Source organism: Symphodus melops (genome assembly GCF_947650265.1).
Source record: "Symphodus melops genome assembly, chromosome: 2".
Classification (NCBI taxonomy): Eukaryota; Metazoa; Chordata; class Actinopteri; order Labriformes; family Labridae; genus Symphodus; species Symphodus melops.
The window spans coordinates 10,501,064-10,518,226 of NC_136692.1; the positions used below are offsets into that span (position 1 = coordinate 10,501,064).

A 17,163-nucleotide genomic window follows, 5' to 3' on the forward strand; every position below is an offset into this window, starting at 1 on the left:
TAGTTCTACTTTTCCCTTTCACGATAAAAGTGATCTTGTTTTTGGCTGACTGAAAGAGGAAAGTACACCAAGGGAAACATTTCTTTTGAACTTTGGATATTTTAAACTTTTTTTTTTTTTTTCCCCAAAAAGAGAGAGGCAGGATGGAAACTTCTCATATCGTATAGGAAGTGATGCTGAATTAATCTTCCATCGTCTTTCTTCAAAACACACACAAGGTTGTTTTATTTTACTGCAGCAGAACAACCTTGTTTGAGCTGAAGAAGCCTGCTTCTGTGTTTAAAGAAAGGTGTGAATTGTACTCATGTCTGAACATCTTTGAACTACAAAAAACTTATCGAATCTAAGCCAATCTCCACTCTTGTTTTATGTACTGTTGGCACATTTTTCCATTGTTATTGTATTTACATTATTCATGGAGTATTACTATGATGATGCTTACAGTGATTGATCATTTCTTACAATTACCTGCTTGGCTGTTGGGTTTGCCTCTGACCTTTGGAGTGGAGGGCAACAGCAGCTCGAGGCTTTGGGTGGGTGTCGAGGGTGTGGGAGTCTTCTGGTTTCTGTCCAGCAGGGGCTTCACATCCTCTTGGAGGACCCCCGGCGTGACTAAGGAGGAGCCATCCTTTTTCTCTACCAGCAGGTTTCCTGCCGCCCTGGCTGCCACCTCTTTGAGCAAGGCAGCTGAGGAGGTCATGGACACGAGTGAGAGGAAGGAGCTGGCTGAGGATTGGTGGTCAGCGGCAGCGCTGGTCGTTGACGAGGCTTGACTCCGCTCGCTGACTTTCTTGGAGAGCGCTGCGAGGGTGGAGCTAGCTGACTGCGGGCTGAACGGGGAGTTGAAGGCATCGAAGCGCACCACGTCGTCTCCTCGACTCCCGCCTCCCAGGGTGGGCACTGCAGAAGAGGCAGAGGTGGAGGAGGAGGAGGAGTTTGTAGAAGAGGAAGCCACTGCATTTTTGTCTTGAAGTACGGCATTAGCTGCGGCTTTTAGCTTCTGGATGGCAGAGTCGGGGGATAAACTGGATCCGCAGGGCGTTGAGCAGCTGGCTGGTGGCCATTTATCAGCAACACCTGCCCATACAAAGCCACTGCCATTGCTTGGGGTTATAGAGTTAAAGGGGTCAAGGGGCTCTTGCTTGATGTTGGTAACTGAGGGTGCCAAGGAGGCCGGCGAGGCTGAGCCACTGTTGTTGTTATTAGCCAGTTTTCGGGCGAGAGCACTTAACTGCTGGGCATGGTGGGAAGAAGGGGAGAGGGTCAAAGGTGGAGCTAGACCTATCGGTGGTGAATCCCCTCCAGCGCCACCCCTGGATGAACGACCCAGAAGGTCTCCAGTGTCAAGTTTCAGCGACCCAGCCTCTAGGAGGCGCCGCAGGTTGCTGCTGAGGGGTTTCCCCAGGGCACGAGACGCAGCCTCACCGTAGAGTGTCGACACCACAGACGACAGTGTGTCCTGGGGCGAGAATGCACCTCCGTCCAGTCCGAGGAGTTCCAAAGAGGCACGATGGACAGGTGTGGGGCAACCCATTGAGCTCTCACCTTCGCAGGTATCATGGTCCCCAGACCCAGAGCTGACTCCGGGCCGCTCATCAGGAGAGGAGCCCCTGAGCAGGAGGAGCTCGTCCTGGGTGTCTCCGTAGGATGACGACTCCGAGCGTGTGTCAGAAGCATTCCCAAACCAGCCTTCCTCCTCCACAGGACCGTCTTCTGGCCCTCCTTCCTCGTTGCTGTCAGCATCTGGAAGAAGAGCGAAAACATGCAATTTAAAATAAGGAAACAGGAACAGATACTGTGCAGGTTTTTGGACAAATATATATCATTATGTTGCTAACGTTTCCTGTAGACCTGGGGTTATCCTTTATCCTGAGAGATAATGGTGTGCATCAAGCATATCCCCTTTGATTATTCTCAGCTTATGTTGGATAGCAATTGGAAAGATTTCTCATATAGAACCTTTACAGACCATGCCTACATCATGTTACACATAACATATCATTTTAAAGCTGCACATGGACACATCAATGATCAGGAATGACACAAACATATTTCTAACACAAATCAAACCACCGTCTTATATAACGTTCGTCTTCCTCAAGGCGCATCCAATATGTTTGAGTAATTTAGATTTTTCTGTCTTTTTTTTTTTTTTTTTTTTCAATATATTTTTTCCCACCCTTGGTCTGGAAGAGTCTAGTAAAGGGGTTACCATGACAACGGGTCCTTCTGGGAGGCTAGACAGCAAAGATTAGGGTAATGGAGGTTACAGAACTAGATTAATATTCATGAGCCTGCAGATACCACCGGGGAGCCAATAAGGATAGGGTTAAGGTCACCAAGGGTCATTAATATACACTTCATGTATCAATATTCATAAGCAAAACATTACAGCTTGCCAGACAAGGGCGAACAAAGAAAAGTGAATATTCCTGATACATATTAACAAACCTCCACAAGAATATGTCAAAAGCACCAAGCCCGGGCAAAACAAAATGTCAAAACTGACTTCTTTTTTTTTTCTTCTCCTCTTTGGGTTACTTTACACAACCTCACATAAAATCTGTTAAAAAAGGAAACTGGCTGAAAACTGGGCACTTATACATCTGCATGAACATGAGGCAATGAAGGAATGGCTTAAAATGTCTCACACATCAGCATACATTTATTTACACGCACCAAAGCCGTCTTCACCTCCATAACCCTGACGGAGGCCTGGTGGGTCTCTGCTCTGTTTATAGGCAACGGCAAAATGGTTGCCAGGCAACACAATCCAGCAACCTGTAGGGATCATTAGAGTTGGCTGACATCTGGCCAGCGTGCCTCACCGTGGTCCACAAAGGTGACCACATTCACAACCTTGTAAGACTCCTACTCAACTACTGCAACAGATATCAAACAGAGCGTACACACTTTGCTCATATCTGGCTCACACATTCACTTCAAGCTTAGATTTTACAAAAGCTGACAGAAAAGTCAGATGCCAAAATCAAACACTGTGGTGAACATAACATTTGGACCCCGGGGCTTTCTCAAACCATGTGTAAAAGACTCCAACAAGATAATATGCAAAATGTGAAAGAGCTGTGCTCATAAACAGAAGAAGACATCGGATTGTGAACGAGCACTGCTGTCAGTCTCTGTCACTGTCTTCAAGTTGAGATCTTTATATAAAAAAAATTGAGATTCTACCAGAACAAAGCTCTGCCAACACTGCTCCCCCCCATACTTTGGTTCTTGTTTCAGGTCAATTATGGTGGAAACAAATACAAACAATACTGTGGAGCTGGCAAACAGTGTAATGTTAAAATAACATTGAAATAATGTGCGTTTCTATCCTTATTACTGATCTGTTTGTCACACTGTTATTAAAGGGGGTAGCCTACTTCATACTGGTCAATACTACAGCTGTTTTGAAATTGGTCATGACAAAGGAGTTATATATTTGATATCTCGAAACAGTCAGCATGATCCTCATGTTTTAATTCGATTGCAAACACACACACACACACACACACACACACACACACACACACACACACACACACACACACACACACACACACACACACACACACACACACACACACACACACACACACACACACACACACACACACACACACACACACACACACACACACACACACACACACACACACACACACACACACACACACACACTTTCATACCTGAGTAGGGTTAATAGGAATAAAAGAGAAGTGGAAGGATAAAGACCGAGTAAGTCATGCAGGGCAGGGTTTGACCCATATCCATGTGACCTGTGAAAGAACAGCTAAAGCCACTATGTGCTGTAATGTGGTTAGAAGGGAAATCGCAAGATTGCTGACCCAAGGTCCCAACTCTGAGGCTGACCTCCCTTGCTTCCTAAGTTTGGCCTCTCAGACCTCGGGGGTTAGTTGCAGCTGGAAGCAACACTACACCACACACCAGGCTACAGCACACTGATGCACTCCAGCAGCAGGGCTTTGTTTGTCACAGGCAAGCCACCCCCGCAGGCAGAATGACATTTCCCAAGGTCATGGTCTCCAGCCCAAGATCTAAGGGGGGGGGTTCATCTGAGCTTTGCACTTGGCCACTGCTGCCGTTAGCCTAACACACACATGGAGACAAACACTAGCACGTGCATACATGTGCTTTCACTACACGGCCAACAGGGGAGAACAGAAGTCTTCCCCCCACCCATATGCATTTTTGTCTGACACACACATTCGACTGCTTTTACTCTGGTACAGTGGCTGGCTCAGCGACATTAACTACACCGCCCCCCCCTCCTCCTCCTCCCTGAAGTGATGGAGGCACAGATATAAGACTGAGGCGGCAAGCGTCTGCCACTGAAAGGGAACCATTTAGCGGTGTAATGGCGGGGATGACTTGCATGTTGAGACAAACAGCTGCGGGGGGCTCAGCAGTCTGGATCTGTTATCACTCACACATGGGTGATTCAGTGGCGCAGTGGCTTGGGATTTTCTCTCTGGGCTGCAGGGATGTATAGCACCAAACATTACAGACAAAGAGAGAGACGTAAAAAAGTCAAAGTGCAAGCTGAGGCTGAGACAGAGAAGACCATGAGGCTTCAGATATTTGAATGCAACACCTGCTGGACATTACAGGTATTGAACTTGTTCATTGTTTCGCCGCACAGTGCAGTCAACATTCTTCGTCTGTGAACTTGAAAGGATTATTTTGGTCAAGGCTTTCTAGGTCAAAGAGGGGTGCATGTACTGTGTTTGAGTGTGTGTGTGTGTGTGTGTGTGTGTGTGTGTGTGTTTTCTCGGTATTGTGGTATTACATTATAGCAATATTTTTATTTTTATATCACTCAGTTCTTAGTATGTTTAAGCTTCTAACTTAATTTGTGTGGTTTTAATGTTTTTTTCTCCTGCAGAGGCGTGTCCTGATATGACTCAAAATAAAGGCCTTCCAATAAAAGAAGTAGGGACTTTTATTGTGAAGGATTTGTTGGAAGGCTATCAATTAATTAACAATAATACATATAGGGTTAGAATGGGAGTTGGCCCTATATCCTTACCATACAATGCAAGTAAAGAAAACTGATTTAAAAAAATGTTTATAAAAAAGAGGACTGGAGTACAGGTAGGTCACCAATCACATGGTTAGAGTGAGGCTGCTGACTAACACACTCTGTCACACAAAGCTATTTTGTGACTTAGCCAGGCATGCAAAATTGGCCTCACTGACCTCAGGCCGAAGCAGGGACGGGGGTTGAGGAGACGGGAAGCCGAAGGAAGAGACAGATAGTGTACGGGGGGGGAGGGGGTTGATTTGGCTGGGCAGGAAAGAAGAGGAAGCCATTAGCCGATTAAGGCTGAACAGGGGTGCATCAATACTGTGCCGATGTCAAAATGAGAGTCATTCCCATGAGCTAATATAGCAATGGAAGGAAGAGAGGCCAAGATGGTGGGAGAGCGAGCTAGGGGGTCAGGGAATTACTGAAATCAAAAGACTGCTGACCGCAAAGCCTATAGAGTAGGATGGCATAAAGGAAATGCCAAATCATCTAAACCATCGCATCTCCATCGGCAAATAATTAGTCTTAAGATTGTTGTGTGCTTGAGTATGGGTTTTGGAGGGGGGGGCTGGGTTAAGGAGGCAGAGCAGGAGGTGAGGACATAGGAAGGAGTATGGATTTAGTGAGGAAGGAGCAGCGGCCATAATTAAGTGTCCGGCTGGACCCTGGCGGGGGTTACCACAGCCGCAGGCTATGCTAATGATCAAGCCCGGCGGTCAGGACTGCCTTATTAGCGCCTGCTGGACAATATGGTGGGAGAGGCGAACTCCGGACTCGCATCTCGAAAAATGAGGAACCGTCCTCTCTCGAGGAAGAAGATAATTCCACTAATTTGGACTGAGTGGATCAGGATCGCTTTCTTTCAGTCTTTCTTTAATCTCTCACTTGCTTGAACTTTTTAACACTTACATGTTTTTTTTCTCTCTTTAGCTGTTTGCATCTTACTCCTTTCTCCATATACAAATGTAAAAAAACAACAACACACAGATGCTCTAAATAAATCCAGCTGGATGTGTGGGACCTAGCAGACATACAACCTGGCTTCATAAACAATGATACACCGTTAATCTGTTTGAAGCTGTTGTTCTTTTGCAGGAGTACTGTAATAAATGATTCAAACTTTATCAATCATGTCCCCAATTATTAATATTTTCTTTAATGCTGCTGAAACATAGTGTTTAACTGAAGCAGGTGAACTTTTTACATGTAGAGATACTGATGAAGTGGTGATAGTCCCTCTCCTAGGGGTGTGCATCTGCATCTCTTTGGATGTTTTTGCTAGGTAAAGGGTCATCCCCAAGTCTGGCATGCAGGCGAGGAAAGGAAACCTCTGTGAATCTGTTCATAACTTTGAAACTGATAAGACTGAATTTTTGTTTTCTTCACCTTAAGTCACTTTAACAACAGACACCTATTTTCCCTCCATGCAAGCTGAATTAAATACTCGCCTTTCAATTCATAATGTCGACCCAATGTGCACTTCCATGGAAAAATGATCCTGTGTGCTGATCGATGTTTATGTTAAACATTAAGAAAAGAAAGTGTCTTTTATCCTGTTCAGCTTGTCGTCTGTGACAAAGACCTAAAGAGCCCATCTTTTAGATGGAATCTGAGGTGAGGCGATGCTCTCGGAGAGGATCAGGGTTCAGGCAGCAGGGCTATATATAATGGCGGTTGAGTTGTATTGAAATGTAGTGCAAATTACCATCTGTGTATTTTCGGCCTTGGCCTCCGTGGTTTGTGGGTACTTTGGGCGGCATGCCAGAGGTGAAACAGGAAGGAGAAGTGTTCTTGGAAGAGAATGAGACGACTGAGAGCCCCAGACCTCTGAAATTCCTCACTGCAGATGAAGTGCACTTTACCCCCTGGTTTATTTTTCCCTTCCATTTTTAGCGTCTCATGTTTAAAAAAAAATACTTGCTCATAACCTCAAATGTGTCATCAAAGCTATGGATCTAAACTGCTGCAGAGAGAGATGTGGTGTAGCATAAACTGACACGCTACAGAGAAGAATGCAACTGATTCTGATAAGTTGTGCCATCTACCTTGAGTGGAAGCAAGAAGGAACTCGTGTTTAGAAAATGCTCTCGACAGGTGCCTATAGTGTGGGAATATAGTAGTGATTGTCTGACAAACATCATTTAGTATTTATTTCAACCTTTCTGATAATTAACATGACGAAAAAACGCATGTAAAAGGTTGGAATTATAAACCAGTGGCTGCCAAGTCTTGAAGTGAAGAACTGAATGACATTGCACCCGGATGTGAGTTGTTTAAAGGTTCCCACATTTCTGAACAGAGAGTAACTTTAAACTGTATATGCAACAGCCTCAAGATGCAAATGTGTGAAAATGCAAGTGTAGAGACGATTAGAGCGAAGCAACTCATTACACAGAAAGAGATGTTTATTGCAAATATTACACTTGTACCCTTGCCTCCATAGATTAGGGTTATAATACTAGTAATAATCTACAGTGCCAGTTTGAGGCTGACTGCGAAGCCCCTACTAATGGCTGTAATTGATGAGCAGCATCCAAATGTTTCACATGAGCCTGTCAAATCCAATCTCTGTCGACCACTTTCATCTGTGTGGCAGTCACTGTCGATGCACGAGACATGCAAAGTCATATTTGAGGTCCACAGTAAAATGCCCCATTAAACACACCTAAAAATGATTGGGCAGTACTAATCATTTCCTTGGTTACATCTTATTTGGATGTTTATTAGGAAGCTTTCAGCTTTGCAGCAAACTCCTTTATCAACAATTCGTGGATGTCATTTTAACAACCCATGCTTACCGTCTAACCTTCATTGTACAAAAAAAAAAAATCTACGACGTTCTTAGTGTTTCAAATCAAGTCTATTTTTTTCCCCCATAAAATTGAACATAATGAAGAAATCCCATCTGAGTTAGTCCATTCAAAGAACATTAATGCATACAAATTCTTAAACCCAAACATTTTGTGCAGTTTTTTTTTACTGGTTTGAATTACCTGGTCTGTCTCTTTTGAAAGGTGGAGACGTTTGCAGAAATGTGTCATTTCTTTGGAAAAAATCCTGTGCATAATAAACTCCTAATAAATCCTGACTGTAAGGAACACCGAGCATGATAATAAAAACTAGAATAATGCAACGCTTCTGACAGCCTACTTTTTTATTTTTATTTTAAATAGTTCTGATAACTTCACTTTTGGAGACCTCTAATTCAGCTCTGAGTACAACTTTAACAAACAATAAAGCTTACAGGGTCATTTTGAGACTTCATCTGTGAAGTGTAGCTCACAGTGGGAAAATCACAAAAACAACAAAAACTAGTTAAGAACAATGTACTGACAAACAGAAAACCTAACAGCTGCCCGGAGATCGGAGCACTTTTGTGCATACAGTCGATGCACACCCCCCACGGTTCGAGGTGAATTCTCCTGGATATTTTCTGCTGGCTTCTCACATCAGCTCACTCGGCCTTGCTGTTGAAAAAAATACTAAAGGGCTGGCAGGAGAAACTCCAGGTAAGAGTCCCACTGAATATTGTCTGTTTGTGTCAACACATGCAACTACTCCTGCAAATATCTGGAGTTTTCTGCAAGTGTGAAAGCCCGACTACTTTAAGATTTGCAAATTAGATTGGTTGTTGTTTTTAATCAATTAATGTGATGGAAGTGAAGTTGCAACAACAGATAATAAACGGCAGGTTTTCAGCCTGCTCTGCCCTGACTGGTATAGTAAACTTCACTGTATCTATAATTTATTGTTTTTGATCATTATTATAACTATGTCTGCCCCCACAAATTCTCAGAAAAAAAAAGGATCAATAACATACGTCACACCTTTAGGTCCTTCCGAAGTGCTTATAGTTTTTTGTTTTGTTTTAGGGGGAACCACAAGAGCGAAAGAAAAAAGAAAAAAAAAAGTAAAAACTTAAAAAGGAAAGTCGAAAAACCAACCGCAATGATATGTCCAAGGTACCAGACAGTGAGAGGAGTGCAACTGTTGGCCAAAAAACCTGAAGGCATATAGACAAACCAAACCAACTTCCACAGACAGATTGTGGTTGTCTGTGGATGCATTTATAAACATACGTTTGAATTTGCATCCAGTTTTACAACTTTGTACTTAGTTAAGTTAATCGATCGGATCGAAAGATCAACAGGCCAAAACATTCAACAGATCACATGACTTAGATACAGGGTCATTAAAATCAGTTGCAGAAGGTCAGCACATATTTTAGGACTAAACGTATAGTGAGGGTAAGCCTAAGCGATAAAATATTAACGATAATTATTCATTATCATTTTTCTTACAATAAAAATAAAAAATGTTCATCAGAATTTAACCTTTAATTACACCACCCAACAACTGGGAAAAAGGGGAGGGGCTGATAGACTGGCACTGGAAAGATTCCTAAAACCCCGAAGTGAGTTAGCATCTTAGCGCCATGGATTCTAAACTCTAAAAGCCAATGGGGATTTTGAATGGGTTTGTGTTTTGACGGCTGAAGTAAGGTCTGTGGTTAACACAAGCTTAAAGGATGTTAACATTTTGTTAAATGAGATAAACCATGTAAGATAAGACCCTCACTTGTGAATTTTAAAGTTTTTAGGTATACTTAAAATGGCAGTTGCTAACAAGTGGCGAACTGAGACTACGGTGGTTGTCGGGGAGATTAAACGTCATCACGCCAGGAACTCTCTCACTAATCCACCTTACAGCCTCTCGTCATGTTTTTCAGTGCTCCTGCAAATACAAGGTTAATAAAAAAACTTATCGGGTCGATGAAGCATAACAGGTGTGACATCAAAATCAACTGACCGTGGTGTAGTTCGGAATGGAATGAAAACACAGCTGAAGTTAGCGTTAGCGATGCTGAAGAAAGCGCTTAGCCTGCCAGCTCAACGATATTTATCGTGATAATTATCAATATCGACTAACTTTTTTTTTTTACTGTGATACGATTTTTAGTCATATCGCCCAGGCCTAAGTGATACAAAACTTGAAGAATATTGATCTTTACTCATTCATTTCCAGATTTGAAATAGAATAGAATTGAATAGAAGCTCCAGTATTATGTAATGTAGTTTAGACGATGTAGACAGGGGTACATTTTAATAATGTTGTTTATTTGCCACGATCGAGGCAAGAATTAACTATTCCAAAATGCGTATCTGCAGCACAAAAACTATTAGCTGTAGTAAGCCGGCTCCTGTTAGCCAGTGTTGAACAGCTTTGCTATCAGCAGCTGTCTACCAGCAGACCCAACAGGGAGTCATGGCACATCACCGGGAAGCCAGTGTGGTTAGATGAGGTTCTCAAGAAAGCACCTTGGTCCAAGTCATGTTCAGTCAACAGTTTTTAAAGTGCATCTTGTCAGTTGCAGCACTACAATCAGTGTCAATTTTGAACCCCTGAATATCACTATGCAACAATTTTGTTCGACTTGGCTTCTCCGCTGTCCTGGAATATCTCTTTCAATCCATATGTATCATCTGCCTGAATTATGGAAGTTAAATACGGAGTGTTACTCGGGAAAGCGTGACTATGGACAGCCTTTTTTAATAGCGTGTGCCTTTAACAAAAAGCTGTTTGTGTGAATAGCAAACTGCAAACAAAGTGTTTTACAATGAAAAATAATCTCTTTTTTCTGGAGCACATAAAAACATATAGATCTGACTTACGCTATGATAAACCCAAAATGTAGACCTGGTGTTGTTAGTTCTCTTAGGCTGTCGTTAGGTTGACTCAAAGTTAAGCATTTCCGTCATGGCTGCTGCCGATGAGCCTATGGAGCCCCCTGCTGTAATAGATGGGTGATGTCACTCAGGCTTAGTCAACTAATATATACAGTCTAATACAGGTGAACAGCCAGGTCAGGAGAATATCCAGAGCAGGAGTGCAGCTGTGAAAATGGCTTTATTGACCATGTTATGTGACCCTTGATTGTTGGTATCCAAAAAAAAAAAAAAGTTTTCAGTCCAGCTCAGTGTATCACAGTTAAGGTTCAGGGAGATTTTTGGAGGGAAATGTTGCTCACTGGTTACTTCTGCCACCATTTAAAATCTCGATGCCACCCCTGGGTGATTTTATTGATTTATTTTAAATAAATATTTATTTTATTGTGAGGTTACAATATCTATATCTTTATATCTCTGGCAGTTTTCTGCCTGACAAGTGTCAAAGCCAGTATTATCAGATGTACCTTTCCATGGGTACTCGAACGAAAAAACTTGTCAATCCTGCCTGTCGACCTCAAACAAAATACGGTTTAGCTGCAAACTCGAGACAGACAAATGCAGTCTTTTCTAAAACTCGTAGCATTTGCACCATGAATCAGAAGATAACAATCCATTTATTGTGGAAAAAATCCAGCTGCCAAGTCTGTGTGCAACCAGCCAAAATATAATTCTTTCAAAGACAAAGCAGTAGGCTTTCAGTAGGATGCAGTTGAGGTGGCAAGCTATGAATATAGCTATGAATAACTGACCATCATATCCATAAAGATATTACTAAAAAAACAAAAAAACACTTGTGTTTATATTTATTTCTTGGACTGCTTGATTCATATCATTGAAATGGGAAACTGATGCAAATAGGGAGTTTTTAGTTGTTGCAAATTTCCGTTTAATGTTCAGAGTGTAGAGGGGAAAAAAATCACTCACAAGTTGCTTCATAATGTGAGCTTATAGACAGTTAAGTGTCTAATGATATACAGCAACAGAGCAATCTCTTGATTCAGTGAGAAAGCTGTTCAGTCATCAAGACCTCAGCTGTTGTATCTCAGGAATAGGCATATGTGGGTGGCTTCCTTCTTTATGGAACTCAATTCAGGCAAACATGTAGCACACTTGAAACAATACGGTAGAATTTTTTTTTTTTTCATACGTCACGTGTAAAACATGAAATATTTCGCCTCTGACACATTACTTGAAGTTCTCACCACGATGACTTACTGCCTTAAAATGTTGAACAGTGTATCATGTATTTAGTGTTTACAACAGATTCCAAAAAAAAAAATCCAGAAACAAAAAGAAGCCGGAGGATATCATTCTGTTTCTAAAACAAGACATGTTTTTGGTGTGTTTTTAATTTTTCAAAATGTCCCCTGCTCAAACACAGTGATTACCATATGTCTGCAGCTATTAAAATAACTCCCTTGTGAATTCGAATATCAGGCTGTATTGTCATTAATACAGCTCAGATTACCGTTTCATGTGGTTATAAAAACTACTAATTATAAGCCACATGACACACAAGTCAGAGCCAACCGGTTTTTTCTCGCTGTTGACAAAGTAACTTCATTCAACAGAGACGTAGATGTCGCGCGAGCGTTCTCAAGTAGACGGGGTACATTCTTTGGAACAAGTGTGAAAAAGAACAGGCCATCACCCTGCTGTGTAGTTCTTTGGCACACTGAAGCTCCTCACAGAGGTGATTGTGTGTCTGTGGAAGAGAAGTGAGAGAGAGAGTAGGAGGGTGGAAGGTGGGAGTGTGTACAGCATCCATGTATTGTTTGTAAATCACCCTACTGGCAAAAGGGACACTCGGCTCTGTAGCAGCTCGTCCACCTAAGGGTAGAGAGAGAGGTCAGGAGGGAGGTGGGGGTACAGTGAGAGCCGATTCTATTTAAGTGTGTACGCATGTATGTAAGGCGAGAGTGTATTAGAGTAATGGAGGCTGTCTTTTAGAAAACACTCAGAGCGAATGACGAGGGAGAATGAGCAGGGGAGCTACGAAAACCAAAAGGGGGAGGGAATCTTGAGAATTAAAGGAGAGGAGTGCTTTTATGGTTGTATTGGTTTGACGTCTGTTTGGCAGCGGCGCCTAAAGCAGTGCCTGCTTGGATTTTAGCCTGTCACTTAGGACAGGGACACTAATCAGCATTGGTCCCGGTCTCTATCCCAGGAAAAAGGGGGAGCACTTTCAGGCCATTATTTTTTTGGGGGGGGGAGGAGAAGAGGGAGAAGAATTGCTGTGGCACAGCAGGAAATGCTAACCGCTAACCTAATTTACATGCAGGTCCAGGGAGAAGGGGGAAGGCTTATTCCGTTTCCAATCTCCATGTTAAATGCTGGCCAGGGCAGCTGATGGGAATGAGAGGCATTGTTCACTCCATGCTGCTCTCTTTCTCTAACACCAATACCTGTCTCGTTTTCACCAAGGTATTAAAAAAGGAGACGTCGCCTCAGTCATTTTAATCTCCGCATAAAATCTATACAAACCTGACACGCGATGTATGCGGCTGTTTACTTTGTGCCTACTGTGTACTGCAACCCTCATAGGTCTATCTGTTTTGTCATAACCAGGTTGTGACCTGAGGCTGCCGCATTCAAAGCCATCCTTCACCCACTGAGTCTGTTCTGTGGCATAATGATTGCTATGACAACCATCACTTAAAGCCACGGGTAGGTGGAGGAGAGATGTCAGCTTCTCGTCTACTCCTCTGATGATCTCATTTCTGGCTGGCAGGTACAACAAGGTCAAACCACTGAAACTGGCAAAGTGGCTGCTTGCTACATGCAAATGACAGAACCCAGTTTCCAAACAATTACACTGGCCTGTCCAAATCGACACAGGGCTAAGCTCTGAGAACCACAAGGTAGGGGATACAAAAAAAAATAAAAAAAATCAGGATAGTCAGTGAGAATGAAATGTAGAGGGAGGGATGCCTGTCTTTGGCCAGCTATGAGCACAAAGTCTGGCTGTGCGTGCCAAATGAGGTTTTTAAACGGTTTTTCTGGGAGGATTTGTGCTAATCTAGAAAACCTTCTGGAGGAAGTGCAAATACATCTGCCGCTGACCACTCCCCTGTAGAGTACGAGGGATTAATGACACGGCAATCTGAACCAACATGGCCCCCATTCAAAACGCTCGTGGGCAGTGGGAGCATACGGGGCAATCATGAGTCGAGCCATCTGATTGAGGTGTTTTTAGAATAGCTCCCGCCTATATCCACTCATTCATTACCTTCCCCTGCTAATTTGTCCCGCTTCATTTGTTTCTACTCATGGTTATGGTTCTTAAAGGAACCATAAACTACAGGGCTCATCACTCAGAATGAAATAGCCAGCGTTTAGCTTATCTAATTAGCATTATAAGGGGCAAAATGAACGGACCAAATGCCCTTGGTAAACAATGAAAGGATGAGGCCTGAGTCATATTGGGGGGTTTTTTTTCATGCACTGGGAGACGCTTCGTGATATTGTGCAAATGGGGAAGTCTCCTGTGTAACACTGAATTAGTCAAGACGCTCACCTGCATTTCCAACATCATAAATAACCCTCACAAGCCATTGACAATGGCTTTCTCTGAGATGACATCACATCAATGATCTTAACTCCTCAGGATTTTTGTCCCCCAGCCAAACACATCCACTCTCCTCCTCAGAGATGATATATTGTTTCCCTAGAGAGCTGTCACTGCCTTATGGTCCGACTATCCTGTCTGTTCCAGCCCCCTACTCCTTCTCTGGACTTTTTTTTTGTTTTAATCTCCCCATAAAACTGATCCTACATCCCAAAAAAGGTGCAGATAGAAGCACGCGCAAACACGCACGCACAGCTAGTAAGACACATTAGCCTGTGCCTTGCTCTTGACTGTTTAAATGTGCAATGTGGAAACACTTCCACACCATGAGGAGAGAGGGGTTCGTCTGGCTCATGCACCAAGGGCCAACTAGAGCCAGACTTTGCAAAAGAGAAAGAGAGAGAGAGAGAGAGTATCTTTTAGCATGTGTGTGTAAGAGGCCTTCTGCCCTCCTCTACCCACACAGGAAGTGAGGTCATCTCACTGCACTGCGCTGTGCAGAGTGCATTGAGCAAGGGGGACAAAGATCAACACGGTGCCCAAAAGTAATTTCCAGCCTCCTAGCAAAATATACATTCAATAATCGCCTATATTGAATTAATCTGTTTCTAAAAATGCAGCTTTATGGACAGTTGATATATAGTATGCTAAAGCATTAAATCAGCACATTCAAAAGCAAAGAGCTACAATCACATGCCAACTTTTTGCGCACAACTTCTAAATTTCATGTATGACTTTAAGATGTACAAGATGATCCGAAATATCTTCACAGCCCACAGGCAACGCTCTCTCTTTTAAGACAATACAAGAAGTTCTTTATATCTGTACAATGTAATTTTAGTGCCTTTCTAGGAGTGAAACACGAGTCTAACAATAAATCACATCCCTGTTTAGAGCAGGCGTCTGGCACGACTGGCCGGCTTCAGCTCCCCAGACCACCACCTCCTCCTCCACCGCCGCCGCCTCCTCCTCCTCCTCTCCTCTCATGCTCTCCATCCCTCATGCCTGTTAAAGGCTTGTCCTGCAGGGCCTGGATGCACTTGTGTGGTACAACAACAGAGAAACCGCCCAAAGCTCTTAACAGCTCTTCCTCTCTCCACTTCCTCCCTCCTCCCTCCATCTCCACTCCTAGCACCAACACCATCACCACCACCAGCAAACTCCTTACTCCCTCTCCCTCTCCGCTCTGTCTTTCCCAGCTGCACCGGCGAGCTGTTCTGTATGAACTGCTGCCAGCTGAAAGCCTGCTACTCCTGTGAGATTGCTATTACTCAGTGCAAGCAGGGCTGTGCGTAGCCAAAGGGCTGCTCTCCGAGCTGTAGATCTCCATGTTGTGACTTGTCAACACGGGAAAAATCGTTACCAAGGCTGAGGCACTTTCATTCCAAACAGAGGGGGTCTGACTGAGACCAGGCAGACAGGAAGGTGCTGTACTGTAGGACAGATATTGACACCTGATGAAGCGCTGCCGTGTAATCTCTACAATTCTGAAGAAGAAAAGATGTTTGTTTTTAATACAGGGAACGTCGACCTAAGATATTGACACTCTCAGTAATCTATGATGAGCTCCTAACCAACTGTGAGAATCAACTGTTTCAATAGAAATCTCATTAAACTTTTGATTTCACCTTTCAAAGTTCATTTTGGTGTTGGATACAAGAACTTGTTTCTGAAAGATGCGGAGATACAGCTGATAAATTCTCAAGAGGCTTCTCATTTTATTCATATCCAGAAAATCCAGACTTTGGGAAAGTTTTTTTCAGAATTAAAAAATTTATGATTTTGACTTAAAAAAAATCAATCAAAATAGTTTTTCATGAGAAACAACTTCAAATATTGTTTTGAATCAGTCAATGTTGACAACAGAGCGAGACGTCTGCATCAAGAACCTGATCAGGCGTTACTTTTGTTTGACCCTCTTTGATAACTGGTGCCCTGAAAGTCCTTTCAGAAGGTAGTGAAAAAGATTTCTGATTCCATGCCACCCGAGAGATTGGAAATTAAAGCCGTCATATATCATACATCATATCCTCATTTGACATCGCTACAGTAGTAGACAATCTCTCCTAACTCTTCACTTCTCATGTTGCAAGTAGCTTCTACTGTACGTCCTCCACAGGTGAGGAGAGAGAGGCTTCTGGCTTCTTATGGAGTCGTTTTAAGCATTTTATCAAGCTGGTTTAGCAGATGTTATTCCGTACTCTCTTAGTTTTGCTTCGTGGCCTGCTCCGGTATCAGAATGAGGAGTGAAACTTTTTAAAACGAGTGTCAGTCTGTGGGAAACGCAGTCGAGTATCTTCGAAGGATCAAACTGACTTAACATGGTGAAAGCAGGGATTTTTTTCCCTCTGGCACTGGTTTGCTGTTTTGCTAATTAATATGTGAAAGACTAAAACTTTGAACCACTTTGGATTTACCAGTGGCAAACCTTTTTACATGCATTCTGAACACTTCATCAAATTTTCACGTGACTGTTGAACTATGACGATATCAGGTTTTCTTCCAGTGGCCCCAATCGTTTCCTTATCCAGAGATCACACACTTAATGGATGAATTAAATAATTAACATTAAGGCTAACATTTGGGACATTTTCTAATGGGTCAATACGTACCTTAAATGCAATATATCTATATCGCTTAACTTATTAACATGCAATGCATTTGTTAAAGAACATGTTCATAGGATTATTGAGTGAGTGAATAAGTATCACACCGACACTGAAACTCCAAAAGTTTTGTTATTATCATTATGTCCAAAAGCCTAAATGTGCAACAACAGGCAGTGTAAACACAGAGAGGATCAGTTGCTTTTT

The 17,163-nt window shown here is 42.8% G+C and overlaps 1 protein-coding gene across 3 annotated transcripts in view; it reads right to left on the reverse strand.

Annotated features, from left to right (window-relative positions):
* The window catches only part of znf827 (zinc finger protein 827), a 68,062-nt gene that overhangs the window by 44,795 nt on the left and 6,104 nt on the right, over positions 1-17,163 (reverse strand). For all 3 annotated transcript variants that reach the window (XM_079337425.1, XM_079337424.1, XM_079337426.1), the window contains exon 2: positions 469-1,743. In XM_079337425.1, coding sequence (XP_079193551.1) covers positions 469-1,743 — 1,275 coding nt within the window. The remainder of the gene's footprint in view (positions 1-468; positions 1,744-17,163) is intronic.